Source organism: Nycticebus coucang, chromosome 14 (genome assembly GCF_027406575.1).
Source record: "Nycticebus coucang isolate mNycCou1 chromosome 14, mNycCou1.pri, whole genome shotgun sequence".
Lineage (NCBI taxonomy): Eukaryota > Metazoa > Chordata > Mammalia > Primates > Lorisidae > Nycticebus > Nycticebus coucang.
The window spans coordinates 13,716,187-13,733,538 of NC_069793.1; the positions used below are offsets into that span (position 1 = coordinate 13,716,187).

The 17,352-nt window shown below is 45.2% G+C and overlaps 1 protein-coding gene across 1 annotated transcript in view; it reads right to left on the reverse strand.

The window, feature by feature from the left end:
* DTX4 (deltex E3 ubiquitin ligase 4) overlaps positions 1 to 8,157 on the reverse strand; it is a 36,051-nt gene extending 27,894 nt beyond the window's left edge. Inside the window, exon 1 of the mRNA XM_053561816.1 lies at positions 7,096 to 8,157. Coding sequence (XP_053417791.1) covers positions 7,096 to 7,306 — 211 coding nt within the window. The 5' untranslated portion in view covers positions 7,307 to 8,157. The remainder of the gene's footprint in view (positions 1 to 7,095) is intronic.
* Between the last annotated feature and the right edge of the window lie 9,195 nt (positions 8,158 to 17,352).

Genomic DNA, 17,352 nt, shown 5'->3' on the forward strand with positions numbered 1-17,352 from the left:
CTGGGGGAACAAAGGCTGCAGCTCTGGGTCCAACAGGGGTGGTTCTGTCCCTTCCAGCTGTGTGATTAAGCCTCAGTTTCCTCATGTGTTTGGGTCCTGGGTAGCTACTTCAAAGAGTGGATTTGAGGATTAAATGAAGAAATGAATACAAAACTCTAAAATAGCACCTGTCACCATGGCAAGAGCTCAATAAAAGTTGCTGATTATTATAGTAATTTATTTTCTATTATGTCTAAGCAGGATGAAAAAATCATAGGGAAGTTTAGTTCAGGGGAGGTGAATTGTGTGTGTGAGAGACACACAGAGAGAGAGAGTTTCCATATAACTCATACTTGTGCAATCTTTATTATTAATACTTACAAAGCACCTCACATATCGCAAATAATCTTCCTGACCATCCTCTGAAACACCTTTTACAGATAAGGAAATTAAGTTTAGAGAATTTAAATGGCACTATTTAATATTATTTCCAGGTAGCAGGGACAATGCACTTTATGATTTTTCAAAAATGTGAAGTAATAATAGCATTATCAATCCTGGGGATGACTGAGAGCTATCCCAGAACTTCTGGAGACTATGCTGTGGCTCTATAACATACCTCTTCAGGTTTTCTTTCTCTGTTTCCCATGTTTTCCTGCCAACCAGAGGCCCCTCTTATCCTAAGGAATTCTCTCCCAGTTTTCAAACTCCCTCCGCAGTAATCCTCCAAGTCTCTTTTATGGAAATGTCCTCCTTTGCCATTTTTGGCTACTGAAATTTTCTTATCATTCAGGTCCTATGCCATTTGCCGTTCTTTTCTTTTCTTTTCATCAAGAGTCTCATTTTGTCACCCTTAATAGAGTGCCCTTCACAGCCCACAACAACCTCAAACTCTTGGGCTCAAGTGATTCTCTCACCTCAGCTTCCTGAGTAGCTGGGACTACAGGCACCTGCCACAACGATGGGCTAAGGCTGGTCTTGAACTCCTGAGCTCAAGCAATGTATGTGCCTTGGCCTCCCAGAGTGCTAGGCTTACAGGGGTGAGCCACTGCACCCGGTTGCCATCCATTTCTTGAAATGTTCTCCCAGCCCAGGCTCCACCCTTAGCAACCCTGAGGTGTGTATCTTGACTGTGCCTGATGTGTACCTGTCAGTGTTTTGGTACTTTTCATATTATAGGATTGATGGTACAGCAGACATAAACCAGCAGGACTTCAGGGGAGCTAAGCCTTTAACTATTGCCTCTTTTTCCCCACCTAGAACCTGAACCAGACCCATCCTCAACCAGGGCTCATTTCAAGGTCTTAAGTGGGGGCAGGGCTACCACCACGGAGCTCTTTGCATTCTAGGGCCTAATGAAGTGTCTGGAAGGTACAGGGGCTCCATAAACTGTGCAGAGTGATTGAGTGAAGAATTCTGGCTACTTCGATATTGAATCACTGAGAACCCATTAGCTGTGATGAGGAATGTAAAGACTGGAGCATTCCTCAAGTAGCTTACACTCTACGAAAGGGTTAGAAGACTAGTCTGTGAATAACTATTCAGGTGGCAGAATGTGTCACAAAAAAGATGCCAACAAAATACATCTTGGCAGAAAATCTGACCACATCCCTCCCCTTAAATCCCTTCCTTGACTTCCCCTTAGGTCAGGACTGACATCCCCTCCAACTGCCAACCCGTGTGCCCCTCACACCCTAATGCACTCTGCCCAGATTCTGCCCACACTGATTTTCAATTCTCCCGGTTGCCAGTCTTCTCTGATTCTGGACCTCTTCATAACGCTGATTCCTTCCCCCAAACACTCTGGCATCCTCTTTGCTGTTTATTCCACAGATTAAAGCTCATTTCCTTAAGGAAGCCTCTCCGGGCTGCCCTGACCAGGTCAAATTCCTGTTCCCATTTTTTTTTTTCATAGTATTCATCTCAATGTCCAGTTACACATTTGTTTGTGTGGCTCATTTGATGACTATCTGTCTTGCTCATGAGATTCCCACCCCATGAGAGCAGGCAGCAAGGTGGCTGCTCATGGCTGCATCCCCTGTGTGCCTGGCATGCCTAGGGCCCAATAAATATTGATTGAATGAACCAGGGGTGTCTGAACTTTATCTCTGCTGCACCTTGGAAAAGTAAGAGCAGTCTTTGGCCATACATTAAACACACAAACATTAACCAAACCTGATTAGCAAAAAAAGAAAAAGAAAGAAAGGTCTGTGCACATTTTTCATGAAGTCCAACACCACAGACAAGCAAAAAAAGTCCTCATGAAATCAGCATATGACTCACAGGCTGCAAGTTGGACACCCCGGGAATAAACAAAGCAATGACAGTTTGGAGACCATTTCAGGGTTTAGAGAACATTTCAAGGAGTAGATGACAAATGTCACAGACTCTGAATAATAAGGAAAATTTCAATAGGCATAAATAGCAAAAGACAGCATTTCAGAAGAAGGGACCTTATGAATAGTTGAGGGGGGACTCAGAGAACTCCGAAGGAATGTATGAAGATAAAAGTGGCCTCGGGTTGGCAGGAGAGATGAAAACATAATGCAGAGAGGAGATACGCTTGGAAAGGTGTGTTAGAGCCAGGCCATGGAACGCCCCGTGTGTTCCGGAGGTCAGGCTGTGATGGATTTAATTTGTAGGCAATGAGGAGTCAGTGGAGTTTAAGCACCGAGCAACAGGAGACCAGAGCTCCTCTGTTAATTAGTTCCAGGTGGAGTGGAAGGGTGTTGGCAGAGAAAATGAAAAGGTGACAGAATTGAGAGAAGCTACAGAGAAAAAATGGGTAAGACTTAATCCTGAGTAGACGAATGCTTTCCCGGTGAGATTCTCTGACCACCTCCTTCAGAATCTCCTGGGTATGGCTCAGCAATACCCTTGAGAACTAACGGGAGCATCTCTAGGGTCTAAGCCCGTGAACCTGTAGGTGAATGACCACCTGGGTTGATGTAGACTCTGCATGGCAGAACCAATCAAAGAACCTAGAGGCTTTGACCATGGAAAGTGGTGAAATGGCATCACCACTAATAGGCAGAGAGATGTCAAGAGGAAGAGCTGATTTTTGGAGGAAAATCTGTTGAGTTCGGTTCAGCACTAGAGGGGAGTTAGAGATAGTAAGCAGACATCAGACTCAAAGTTTTAAGACAAGAGAGATGGTGGGATTTCATTCTCTAATTATTTTCAAAGACCACCCTATTTGCAATGTGTTAGTCCTAGATTTTTCTGGAATCAGAACCATAAACTAGATAATCTTCACAGTAATTAAAAAAAAAAAAAAAAGGCCTCCAGTAGGATAGGGATAGAAGATGTTCATAAACTAAAGAGGAAAAGAGAAAAAATCAGCTTTCCCAGAAACTCAGACACCTGCACTCAAAACACCCACAATGTTTTGGCTCCTGGGAAATGGAAGGCAAAGTCTTCCAGGCATGATCTGAGGTCTCTAGGGCAGGTCAGCCACATCTACGCCAGTAATTCCCTGTTGTAAGAGCATGTACTGAGTCCAAGAAATCCCAGGCCTCTTTTTACCAGAATCCCTGAATGTTCCATGAGGACAAAGACTTGGACATTCTATTACTACCATATCCATCTGTCTGGAACACTGTCTACTCCAAAGCTGTTCACTGAGTGAAAAAGTAAGGATGAGGGGCCTTGATGTGGAATCTCCAGCTTGGCCTTGAGCAACTTCATCTCTTTTAACTTGTTTTCTTACTTAGAAAATGGAGGTAGCAAGAGGTTCTTCCTAAAAATGCTGGGAGGATTAAACATGATAGTGTGTGCAATGTGCTTGGTATGATACAGACACACGGCCCATCCTGCACACTATCATGTGGTCATCATGATGTCTGCTCCACTCCTGTGCTCACATGGGATAGGGGTGTTGGGGGAGTGTTGCTAAAAATCAACTCTGTCAAATCATTTATTTAAATCTATCATTCTCTGTCTCTCCATCTGCCACTTCTCACTGCATTAAAAGACATAAAGGAGGCAGAAAACTGTGTGTGGAAAGAAGTCTCCCTCACACCTAGGTGTGTCTATCTGCATCATCCTGGATACGGGTCAAACTCAATTCACCTGCCAATCTGCATGATGGGAGGGAATAAAGAAGGAAACTTAAGGCTACTTTTCATTCTCCAGAGGAAAATGAGGCCCGAACAGGGACACAAGGTCAAGTAGTAAGCAGTAAGTCTAGGATGAGAGCCTGGGCCGTGCTCCACCATCCTGCTTCTGGTGCCCTGGAGATGGCAGAGATCAGGTGTGTTAGAAGAAACAGGGAAAGGGATGCTGAAGTAAAGCTCTCCAGTCAAGGCTGTACAGCAGAAAAGAGGCAGTCCAGTCAAGATAAAGGATAGTGGGTAGAGAGGAGCCCACCAAGGCTTTGGAAGTGGACAAAACCCCGTTTTCTCTGTCTCATCCCATTTCTTCCCCTTTTCCAGATTCTCTAGCCCCAAATGCCTAGAGGAAACCAGCATGGAATGCAAATGAGCTCAAACCTAGGGCAGTCTGTGGAAGGAGGGCCCAGGGCAAACAGAGGCACAGATGGGTGTCTGCCACCTCCCAGCCATCTCCGTGGAGACAGACTGGATGAGGTCAGGAGCCCTGGCAAGTGGGGAGACAAGGACTCAGCGTCTAGGCTGGCAACTTCTAAAAAGACAAAGCTCCCATGTCAGGAAATGTCCCCATACAGAGGAGGCAACAAAAAGAGAGTAATCGCCTCTGGGCAGGGAACTTCCAGCTCTCTTTTGTTTAGGGAGATGTTTCTGGTTTCCAGCTTTAAACTGCGACTTGAAGATGGTGGGTAATTTAATTAAACATTGTAGGGGCTTGACTGAGGTTGCCTGGGAGCCCCTGGTTTAAAGTTCCTACCCTGTCATGGCCTCATCAATGAGCTATATTGAGAGGAACGGTGTGTGTGTGTTGGTGAAGAAAAGGAGAGGAGGGGGGCTCAGAGCCCAGGAACCCAGAGATTCTATTTTACTTTGACAAGTGCCTTGACAAACCCAGGTTCCTGGGAATTTAGCACAGGTTCTGGTACAGGGGAGAGAGGTGCTGAGCAGTGAACAGATGAAACCAAAGCCTTCTCAACATAAAACACATCCCAAGGCAGTCTTTAAAATGATCCTGGGCTTCTGCCTCAGATCTAAAATCTGAGACCCTCATCCACTGGCTAAACTGCCAGCCACAGGCAGTATCAACCTGTCCTCAGGTAAGAGAAATCAAACATGAGGGAAGGAGCACCTGTCTTTCTGCCTTCTTTTTCCTACAGTTTCACTTGTATCAAAAGAGTCCTTTGGGTCATGACTGCTCCTAGGCGCCCTGCCCATGTTAGGTACCCCCAAACACAGATTCAACTTTTGCCCATCCCAAACGCAAGGGAGGGGCTGAGACCTTTTTGTCACCAGGGTGTTTCTCCAGATGCTGCAGACATTCAGTCTGAAATAGAAAAGCTGACACCTGCTGTTTTTATTTTGAGCAGTACTGAATTCCCTGTCAGGTGCCTTAACTGCTGGACTTTGTGGTCCCACCCTGGGCTCAGCTATTCCTAACACAGAGACACCCTCCCCTCCCCCCACCTGACACAGCCAACCTCTACCACCTCAACCAAGTTGCACAATTACTCTCTGCCTCCCTCTCAGCCAGACTTAATCCTCTTTCCCAACCTCCCCACCTCTCTCTTTTTTCCCACCTCCCTCTTTATACTATCCTCCCAGTCTCAGCTCTGCTTTTCTCCTTTCCTACCAAGGGTTAAGCCCCTCCAGATTCTAACGCTTCTGGAATCCTTTCCCCACAAAGCTTTGCTCAGTGGGCCAGTGTCTGTCTGCAGAGTACTTGGCAAAGAGGTTGTTGGGAGTTATGACTAAAGATGGGGACGTGAGGGTGGAAAGATACCCCATTCCCATGACAATCCTAATTAGCACACAGGATGTGGGGGCTGTCCAAGAAGCTGAGCTGCCCTGTTCAAACAGCTGTTCTCTGAGCCCAGGGCCTCTCCTACCCAGCTTCCCTATTCTCTCCCCACCACACCTGCCTCTCCAGGCTCCTCAGTTACACTCTTGGGAAAGCCTGGCCGGAATTCCAGAAACAAGAGCCCCCTCCCTACCCATGTCATTGAAGAGATTACTGGAACGACAGACTCATCCCTGGCCATCCATTAAGCATGGACGCATGAACAGCTCTGTCCTCCTCCTCCTCCCTTGGACCCTCCCCCCTTCCTGCCTTTGACCTGGAAAGAGTGGGTCATCTGAGAAGCCGGTTTGAGATGGCCATTGTGGCAACCCGATTCTCACGAAAAGATAGGAGTTCAGCATTCTCATAGGCTAAGGTTTCGGGAGGAATCTTGGGGACAGTGTCTCCTTAGGAATCTGCCTCCTCCTCCTCCTCTGCGGACAAAGAGAGCGGCTTCCCTGCCAGGCATTCCGGAGCCCTGACCCTCCCCCTCCTCTCTCCATCTGCTCGGCCTGTTGCTTCAGCACTTGAAGTGCACAGCAGAGGCTCTCCCCACTGCCACAGGAGCCAGGGCGTTTCAACCCCTGCAATCTCCCAACTTAGGTCTCTTCTCCCAGGGACGCCCTGGCGTTTCCTTTATCCGACTACAGCTAGAGCCTCCGGGGAATCCCTTCTTTCTTTGCCAGGTCCCACGCCCAGGATCGGCCTTGGGAAGGCATCCCACACATAAGGGGCAGGGGTGAGGGAGGTGTGTGGCAGGCCCAAGGCAAAAGCAGGCTTAGCCAAGGTGTGAGCAGTCGCGTGCAGAGGGCCGGGAGCTTTGGAGAGGCAGGGATTACTTGAGGGCTGGGGAGCTCCAGAACGTCTACTACAAGGAAGGACTTGGGGCCACCAAGCGCTGAAAAGGAGGTGTAAACCGAAGAGGGGGTTCTCACGGACTAGGTTGAAGCTGAGTTTGCATAACCAGAACACTGACTACTTGCGTGAACGTCTGGGTGGGGGAATCCCAAGCGGGTCAAGGGGAGTAACGCGCCGCCCACCACCACCTCTTGGTGATACCCCTGCACGCAGGTGCCCACTGGATGGGCAAAGGTGGGCTCACGAGGCAGGAGATTCCATGGCAGGCCGTGGGGGCGGGGGCGGGCACGGGCGGGGCAGGGGCTGCCGGCTCACCCGTGTCTTGGCGGAATTGGTTCATGGACTGCAGGTCGATGATGTAGGGCGCAAGACGGCTGTCCACCTGGCCCAGCACCACACTGCCCCCCGCGCGGGGGCCGGCGCGGACCACCGCCTCGATGTGGTGGCTCACGGCTGGGCTGTAGGGACGCCAGCGGCCGTGCTCGTTCAGCCATTCCCAGACCACCACGGCCGAGGCCAGGAGCATGGCGAGCCCGGGGCTGCGGCGCTGCGCTGCCGGCCTCCCGGGCCCGGCGCGCCCGACCTCCTCCGCTTCCTCCGGCGCCGCCGCCTCCGGGCCTCGACCGCGCCCCCAGCCCAGCGCCCGGACGCCTCGGGCAGCCTCAGCTCCGGCCCATGAGCTCCTCCCCGGCAGCGCATCCACCGGGGCCCGGGGCCTGGGGCCGCCTGGTTCGGACCGCGCGCCGCCGCCGCCGCCGCCGGGGTCCGCCGCTGCTGCCGCTGCTCCGTGGGATCGAGTCGCTTCATGCAAATATTCGGCTCTCTGCAAACAGGCCCCCACCTTGCAAAAGCCACCCCGTTGGCGCGCGGCCAGAGCCCCGGCGGCGGGGAGCTTGGGCCGGCCGCAAGGCGAGGACTCAGCCCTAGCACCAGTTGCGCCTCGGGCTCTGCAGACGCCGGGGTGGGATCTCGCCGCACGATCGCGCCTGGAATGGCACGCTCGGTCCTCCTCCCCTCTCCCCTCCCGCTCCACCCTTTCACCACACGAAATGCAGACGCCGCCACGGGGAGAGCTCCCCCTCCCTGCGGCCCTGCTCCGTCGCTTCCAGAATGAATTGCCCCTCCCAAGTGGGGTGCTAAGGCAAACCCGCGCCCACGGAGGTATCCCAGTCCCTTGCTGCAGAGAAGCGACCCGCCATGACACGGCCCGGGACTGCCGCCGTCACCCGGCCGCAACTTTGCAGCCTCCTTCCCAGAAATGTAATTTTTTTTTTTTAATGCAGCATGATCAGTGTCCGCAGAGCGAGCTGGAAACAGTGTCTCGGGGCCTGCGCACGCACTCTCACAATCACACCCGCACACAAACGCGCACACACCCTCGCGCCCTGCTAGCTCCGGCTAGTATTACCTCATTCTCGCCGGCATCCTCAGCTGTCCATCAGGGATGCAGAAGCCACGCCCCGTGGCTACTCAGGAGGGTACCTTGGAGCTCACACGCCCCCTGCTGGCCTCAAGTGTCGCATGCCGGCCAGTGGCACATCTACAACCTCTGCTAATGAGACTCAGTCCAAAAGGATGCAGCAATTTTGCGAATGACAGATTTATATTATCTATATAGAGAGCAAATGTGGTTTTCTATCCTGATACTACATTACTAGAATCAATAGAATACATACTAAATTGATTTATTCTGCAGTGTTTATGGGACCCAAATTATGAGACACTAGGACAAACACAAGCTAGGCTTCATTATTTTGGTCATCAAAAGTTAATGTGGAAAATAACTTACAATGGGTGAATTCTGACTAAAAGGGAGGGTTGTAATCAGACTCATGTGTTAGTCTTGTCAGAGAACACAAATTTTGTTTCTCGGAGATTGCAATCACATAAAACAATGAATTAATTCTACCAAGATACAAGATAGGATCTGAAAAATTAAAAATAGATAGTGTGTTAGAGAGTAGGATTGTGAATCTTTCTGAAATAATTTTTTTCTATAAATCATAGCATCTTTAATGTTTTGGAAGATTCTCTGCACACACAGAGAGAGTTGTCTTTTCTCTGATCATTAGAATTTTCCATCTCTCTCTTTACTTCCCTCTCAAAAAAAAACTCCAAACACAAAGCAAAAGAAAAAGCTTCAGATCTCTTTCTTAGACCTCCAAAAGCCTTATGCTTAAGGAACCTCTGAGCTTTGTTCTTTCTGGTCTTCTTGCACAGATTAACTTCCAGAATCTCTAGTCAGCCTCTCCCTTAATTGGGAGACTGACTACTCTCAATCCAACTCAATTAACACCATTCATTAAAACATCAAATTTTAGAATTTGAAGAAAAAAAAAAAAAAGAAAAGGCATTAAGGACATCTCAATTAATTCCACCAAGGGTCATTGTTATTCTCATTTTATAAATGACAAGACTTTGGGAATTTGAACAACTTTCCCCCTGGTTATATCTGGTCAGAGAGGAAATCAGTATTCAAAACTTCTTTGGGAAGGCCTAAAAAAAAATGCCCATTCCATAACATGTGTTATATGATGTGGAAGTGGTGCAATAGAAGCCAATATAAAATGCCTCAAGGGGAAAGAAGGGACAGGAGAAGATGAGGATAGAATGTTCTGGAAAAGAAACAAAAGTAGCATTGAAGAAAAGATAATTTTAAGCTGTACTGAAGTACTTTTACTTCATGAGAAGTACTTTTAATCATGAGACTCAGAGTATGAAGACTCAGGGAACTTTCTGATGATCTAGATAGGCAGATAGCCAAAAACAAATAGTGATGATTCAAGGGGATACTGAAAGTACAGAGATAAAACAGTGCCTGAAGAGCTAACCTAGAAATTACCAGGTAGAAAAAGCCTAAATCAGGAAGGAAGGCTATTAACAAATGTCAGGCAGGCTATTTGCAAGATGAACAGAAAGCAGGAAGAAATGCACTCTACCTATTTCCAGCCTGTATCTGGTCTTCTTGTACCTGCCATGTTAACCATTACAAAGTATTACAGCAGAATAAAAATGCCTGATGACATGAGAGGATGTATATATATCCTGATTCACTTACAAGGGAAAGTGAATACTTATACACACACACACACACACACACACACACACATGAAAAAAGTCTATGGAAATACATGTTATGAAGAAACTGTGCATGTATTTCAAAGTTTTTTTGTACCACAACAAATTTATACTAACTTCTTATAACATATCTGAATCGGATCTAGTTGGAAACACTAAGAAGGATAAGATATCATGTTGAAAAGAGCTTCTATCAGAACAGTGTGAATTCTGCTAAAATAAAAGCAAAAACAAATATTAAATTTATGGTGAAGCTTGGGTGGAAGAATGGTGAAATTACTGGTACATTACAAAAACCATCACCATATACATACACATGCCATGTTGAACACATTTTATAACTGCAGAAGTCAATGCATGTAATACATGATTAGAGTATTACAAATTTAATACAATTTTTCCTTTCTTAAAATGTGTTTACATTTTTTGCCACCCTCTGTATGTGACTTGACCTTAGTAATCAATTAAAGTTGCAAAATATACGTATTTGAATAAGCCATGATTATTTATAGCTCATAACAACCCACTTGGAAAGACTAATTTATAATTATATGTCAATAATAATTACATCTATAGGTACATTTCTTAGATACTTCAAGACAATCCTAATTTCAAATTATCTGTACCATAAAACCCCTGAAAATATCCAAAATTTCATTTTAGTATCTAAACTATACCTCCCAAATTTATCTCCTTTACTCATATGTAACATAAAAATCTTTTTAAACAAATGACATACCCCATTTATAATTTGGACATATGGTGGCTGTAATAAAACCTCAATTGAGACTAATTGGAATGAGGCCAGCCATGAACTTTTCAAAGGTACAATTTGATGATACTTCAAGAAATGTCATCACTGCTTAGTGCCAAAGTTCTGCTAAGTGGTATCCCATCGTATCAATGTACCACCATTTGCCTCACTGTCTGTGGACACTATTTCTAGTTTAAGCTGTTCTGAATAAAACTTTCTTGAACATCCTTATCCAGGTTTCTGTGTGAACGTAGTTTCCACTTCTCTGTGACAAATACCCAGGAGGACAACTGCAATGTCATAAGGAAGTTTCATTTTCACTTTTTTAACAAACTCCTAGGTTTCTAAGTGGCTGTATGATTTTATGCTTTCACCATCAATGTGCTCATAATTTGGTTTCTACATTCTCACCATCATTTGATGTTGACAGTATATTTAATTTTAGCCATTTTTGTAGGTATGCAGTGATGTATCTCTGTATAGTTGTTCCATAAGTTCTTGAGAGGGGTCTTGAATCTCCAACCACAATTGTGGATTTGTATTCATCCTTTTATTTGTATCAGGATTTGCTTCACGTATTTTATCATTTTGTTGTTTTGTGCTTGCATATTTAGGATTGCTATGCCTTCTTAGCAAATTGAGTCTTTGACCATTATATAATATTCCTCTGGCATAATATTAAATAATGTCATTAATATTTCTGTCTCTGGTAATTTACTTTCCCTGCAGCCTATTTTATTCAATATTTGTGGTGGAGGTCTTGGGGCACCCATTATCAGCCTCATATGGATGATCTGGAGACTAAGGTCAGCTGTGTCTTTATGAGAAGCCCTGGGTAAAAACTCTGACACCAAAGCTCAGACAAGCTTTCCTATATCTTTAGCATGTTGATGTGATAGACTACCTTAATATATTTTTGCATGTTAAGCCAGCCTTGCATAGCTGAAATAAATCCCACCCATTTGCTGATTTAATCTGTATCCTTTCACTGTAATGAACCATAACAATGAACATGACCGTTATCCAAATTCTATGAGTCTTTTAGCAAATTACTGAACCTAATTATAGTCTTGGGGACTTTCTGTACTTGGCTCTGTCACCATCCTGACCAACTACCACCTTTTCCCTTCATGGGGAGCTCCGGAACTAAAAAGGTCAATCAATAGTGCCCCACATTTTCGTGGGGCATCGGTGGCTCAGTGAGCAGGGCACCGGTCCCATATACTGAGGGTGGTGGGTTCGAACCCAGCCCCAGCCAAACTGCAACAGAAAAATAGCTGGGTGTTGTGGCAGGTACCTGTAGTCCCAGCTACTCGGGAGGCTGAGGCAAGACATCGCCTAAGCCCAAGAGCTGGAGGTTGCTGTGGGCTGTGACGCCACGGCACTCTACCGAAGGCAACAAAGTGAGACTCTGTCTCTAAAAAAAAAAAAAAAATAGTGCCCCACATTTGCTCAAGTGAGTGTGGCCTTTATCCATCTCCCTCAGTTGGAATAGCTAAGAGCAGCTAAGACCATCTCTGAAAAGGCTGAGAGCTAACAGTATTCCCAGCAGGGCGGGGGTAGCAAGTCCTTTCCCGAGGGAGAAGCTGTCCACCCCAGTCCACCCTTTGTGCTACTTGGCTACAATTCTGCATATATGTTTAGAGAACAATTCCTCTAAGACTCCAGTGAGATTCTTCTATTTCTGGGGGACACTTACAAGAGGAAAACTAGTGAGATGATTCATAGCTACAACTTATTTTGGGATGTGGTTGATTCTTTCTATCTCCCTTCCTTGCTATCCATTCCAAATTACTCTCAACCTCAGCTAGCATTTCCCTGGGATACCTGGTGGCATGACCCAGATCTTCATTTCTGAGGTCTGAGACCTTGGCTGGCATGCTAATGAATAGCTATTCCCTACCAAAATTGGGCAAGAAGTGTATGAATGGAGACCTGGATGGCAAACTCTTCTCTTTTTGCCCTCACTGTGTCACAGACCTACTCCTTCTGATGAACTGGGTTGATCACCTGGACCCAGGGAGTGATCCCTCTTCTTGTCTACTGGCCCTGGATGCAAAATCCTTGAAGTGACAAGCAGAAGCTGTAGCTTAGGGTTTAGTGGGACTTGTTCTGTGTCCCCTGGCAGAACTGTTCTCCCACAGGGAATCAGGACCTTTCATCCCATAGAGCCCTGAACTGGAGGTAGGGGGCAGAGCGGTAGGAAGCGCAAATTCCCTAAGTGCGTCGCTGGAGTAAAGGTAAAGGTGAGCAGGGCCCCCTTTGCTTCTACCTATCATTTTGTAGGCCCATATAGAGCCCTGTAGAGGTCAGAGGTCCGACATGAATCTCACTGGGCTATAATCAAGGTATTACCATGACTCAGTTCCCTTTGGGGGATCCAGGAGAAAATCTGTTACCTTGCCTTTTCCAGCTCCTGGAGGCCATGCACATTTCTTGGTCCATGGCCCCTCTTCCTTCTTCAAAGTCAGCAGCATTCTTCTATTTGTGCCTTTCTTTCATAGTCACATCTCCCTCTGAATCTCTGACTCTCTGATTCTCTTTTTTCTCACTTTTAAGGACAGTTGTGTTCACCTAGAAATATAAGATAACCTCCTTATCTTAAGGTTGGCTGATTAGCAGTTGCCATTCCACCTGCAAGTTTAATTCCTTTTTCCACGTAACCTAACATTTTCAGGTTGCAGACATCAGGATGTGTAGGTCTTTGGGAGCCTGCTCCTCCCATTTATCATGCAGTTCTCTGAGATCTCTTGCCCTGCTCAGTGCTTGGTGTTCCACTTCGATCTTACAGGAGACTGTTTTTTGGTCACACTTGACATGATGATGTGGTAAATCTGATGAAGCTGGCTATAAAATGAGCAGATCCGGGGTGCATATGTCACTTAATGCCTCGGAGTTAGGTTCTCCATACCAGGGCCCAGTGGTAGCACACCAGGAGCTGTTGTTCAAAAGGCATGTAATTCCCCATTGCAGAAGGCATGGCCTTGATCCAGAACCCAGGAGTTGGCATTGTGATTTTCCCACTTGAATTTGCCAAAAACTCCACATGTTGTCTTTTCTCACACCGTTACTTCTGATACTGTAGGGTCAGCCAGGCTGCAAGGTCCTAGTAGCAGTGTGGCTTCATTATAGCCTGGATCTGCTGCAGACCCTTTCCTAACCCAGGCCCCACTCACAGCTGGCAGCCTATAGTGTCCCCTGTAAACGGGCTTAAACAGTATTCCCAGGTATAGAATTCACTATTTTCAGAACACAAAGAGGCTTATCAGGTAATGTACTTCCTTCTTTCTAATGGAGTATACAATATTTAATAATTTATCTTTTACTTTGGATGGTATACCCTGGCCTGCTCCTGGTTAAGTGGGTCTCTGATTCTCCATGGAGTTTACCTCTCCCCACTTGAAATACCTGTGTACCAGCACCTCCGATGTGTGTATTACTTCTTATTCATCTGCCCTAAATAGCATGGCATCATTGATGAGATGTGGATGTAATGATCTGGAGGAAGTACAAATAGTTCAGACTTTTCTGTCTGTGTTATAACAATAGAAGTATTATATTTACTATAGTCTTAGAGGGCAAAACTTAAACCTATACATTATTGTTTATTCCATGTGAGTGGAACTATTTATTGTCTCCTTTTCTGATAGTAACAGAAAGTAATTCATACAATCAGTGGCTATTTATGTACCCAAGTCAGGGTACATAACAAAGTTACCACATCTGGCACAGTGGCTGCATCTGGACCTACCACTGTTGACTTCATGGTAGTGAACTGTCATTCTCCAGGACTTACTAGATTTCTGCAGGTGTCAGACTGATGAACCAAATGTGTGCATAACAGGCACTATCATCTCCATATCCTTTAAATCCCTAAGGAGGACACCAAGTTTCATGCTCTGTGCCCACCTAGGTAAGTCAAGAAAAAGTGGAGTGTGGTTCCCTAAAGCCTTACAGTGCTGATGAGATAAAAATTGATGTTCTGAATTCAATAAGGTGGGGGTGGGAGGGAACACAGTAAGCATCCTAAGGCCTTAGTTGGGACCCATGAAGGTTCACACTCCAGAAGTGGAGCCAACCAGAGGTAAACAGAGCCTTAACTTTCATCAACTTGTTCTAAAATCAGTTTTGTCCATGACTGTATTAAGATGATTTCAGTCTGTATCAGAGGGTAGGGCAAACCCCACAGGTGACAAATTAAGGGATAAGATTTTATCGCTGAAAGGCAGCTGCCACTTTTTATTATAACATCAAGATGATGTCAAGGCCAGACTGGCTGAACTCTTGAGTATATTATTTGCATCTAATTGTGGAGGTCTTCTGGATCCTTCCCTTGGATCCAGTGAGTCTCAGTGGAATTATCCGCAAAAAGGAATGCCAGATGGAAGTGGCTTCCTTGGGTCCAGTAGTTCACTGGAAAAGCTTATTTATTTTTTAATTTCAGGTTAATATGAATTATTAGATTACAAATTATTGGGTTTCAATGTTTGCATTTGATAGGTAAAGTCTCTTTGTAGTTGTGTCCTGCACTCAGGAGGTGTGCCATGTACCCTTACATTGTGCCCATTAGGTCAGAGAACACCAATTTCTCTACCTCCTTCCCTCTCCCCCTACCAGCTCTCCCTCCCTCCAAATTGCATTGAATTGAGTTTTTCTCTTGTGTGGGCCTGTATTAGTTTGTGTACTGGCTTCACATTGGTATTGAGCACATTGGATTCTTGCTTTTCCATTCTTGTGATACTTTACTAAGAAGAATGTGTTTCATCTCCATCCAGGTTAATATAGAAGATGTAAAGTCTCTATCTTTTTAATCCCGTGGTGTACATATACCACAGTTTATTAATCCATTCATGGGTTGATGGGGCACTTAGGTTTTTTCACATCTTGGCGATTGTAAATTGAGTTGCGATAAAAAAAAAAAATCTAGTACGGGGCGGCGCCTGTGGCTCAGTCGGTAGGGCGCCGGCCCCATATGCCGAGGGTGGCGGGTTCAAACCCGGCCCCGGCCGAACTGCAACCAAAAAATAGCCGGGCGTTGTGGCGGGCGCCTGTAGTCCCAGCTGCTCGGGAGGCTGAGGCAGGAGAATCGCTTAAGCCCAGGAGTTGGAGGTTGCTGTGAGCTGTGTGAGGCCACGGCACTCTACCAGGGTGATAAAGTGAGACTCCGTCTCTACAAAAAAAAAAAAAAAAAAAAAAAAATCTAGTACGGATGTCTTAATTATAAAATTATCTTTTTTCCCTTCTGGGTAGGTCCCAAGTAATGGGATTGTGGGATCAATGGGAGGTCTATTTTGGGCTCTTGGAGGATTCTCCATATTTCTTTCCAAAGAGGCTGTATTAGTTTTCAGTCCCACCAACAGTATAAAAGTGTTCCCTTCTCTCCACATCTGTGCCAGCATCTGCAGCTTTGGGACTCTGTGATGTGTGCTATTCTCACTGGCGTTAGGTGATATCTCAGGGTGGTTTTGATTTGTGCATTTCTCTGGTGGTTAGGGAGGCCTCTTTTTTTTTTCTCTCTCTTTTTATTTATTTATTTATTTTTATTTTTTTTTTTTGCAGTTTTATTTTTCTTTTAATCACACATTTATTTATTGCATTATATCTTTCAGTTGTGAATATTTTCCTGTAGAGGGAAATTCCATATTTCCTGGAATAATAATTCCCCAAGTTTTAGATGAACTTTTTTTTTTTTTAAGTTTTTTTTTTTTTTTTATTGTTGGGGATTCATTGAGGGTACAATAAGCCAGTTACACTGATTGCAATTGTTAGGTAAAGTCCCTCTTGCAATCATGTCTTGCCCCCATAAAGTGTGACACACACTAAGGCCCCACCCTCCTCCCTCCATCCCTCTTTCTGCTTCCCCCCTCATAACCTTAATTGTCATTAATTGTCCTCATATCAAGATTGAGTACATAGGATTCATGCTTCTCCATTTTTGTGATGCTTTACCAAGAATAATGTCTTCCACTTCCATCCAGGTTAATACGAAGGATGTAAAGTCTCCATTTTTTTTAATGGCTGAATAGTATTCCATGGTATACATATACCACAGCTTGTTAATCCATTCCTGGGTTGGTGGGCATTTAGGCTGTTTCCACATTTTGGCAATGGTAAATTGAGCTGCAATAAACAGTCTAGTACAAGTGTCCTTATGATAAAAGGTTTTTTTTCCTTCTGGGTAGATGCCCAGTAATGGGATTGCAGGATCGAATGGGAGGTCCAGCTTGAGTGCTTTGAGGTTTCTCCATACTTCCTTCCAGAAAGGTTGTACTAGTTTGCAGTCCCACCAGCAGTGTAAAAGTGTTCCCTTCTCTCCACATCCACGCCAGCATCTGCAGTTTTGAGATTTTGTGATGTGGGCCATTCTCACTGGGGTTAGATGATATCTCAGGGTTGTTTTGATTTGCATTTCTCTAATATATAGAGATGATGAACATTTTTTCATGTGTTTGTTAGCCATTCGTCTGTCGTCTTTAGAGAAAGTTCTATTCATGTCTCTTGCCCATTGATATAAGGGATTGTTGGCTTTTTTCATGTGGATTAATTTGAGTTCTCTATAGTTCCTGGTTATCAAGCTTTTGTCTGATTGAAAATATGCAAATATCCTTTCCCATTGTGTAGGTTGTCTCTTTGCTTTGGTTATTGTGTCCTTAGCTGTACAGAAGCTTTTCAGTTTAATGAAGTCCCATTTGTTTATTTTTGTTGTTGTTGCAATTGCCATGGCAGTCTTCTTCATGAAG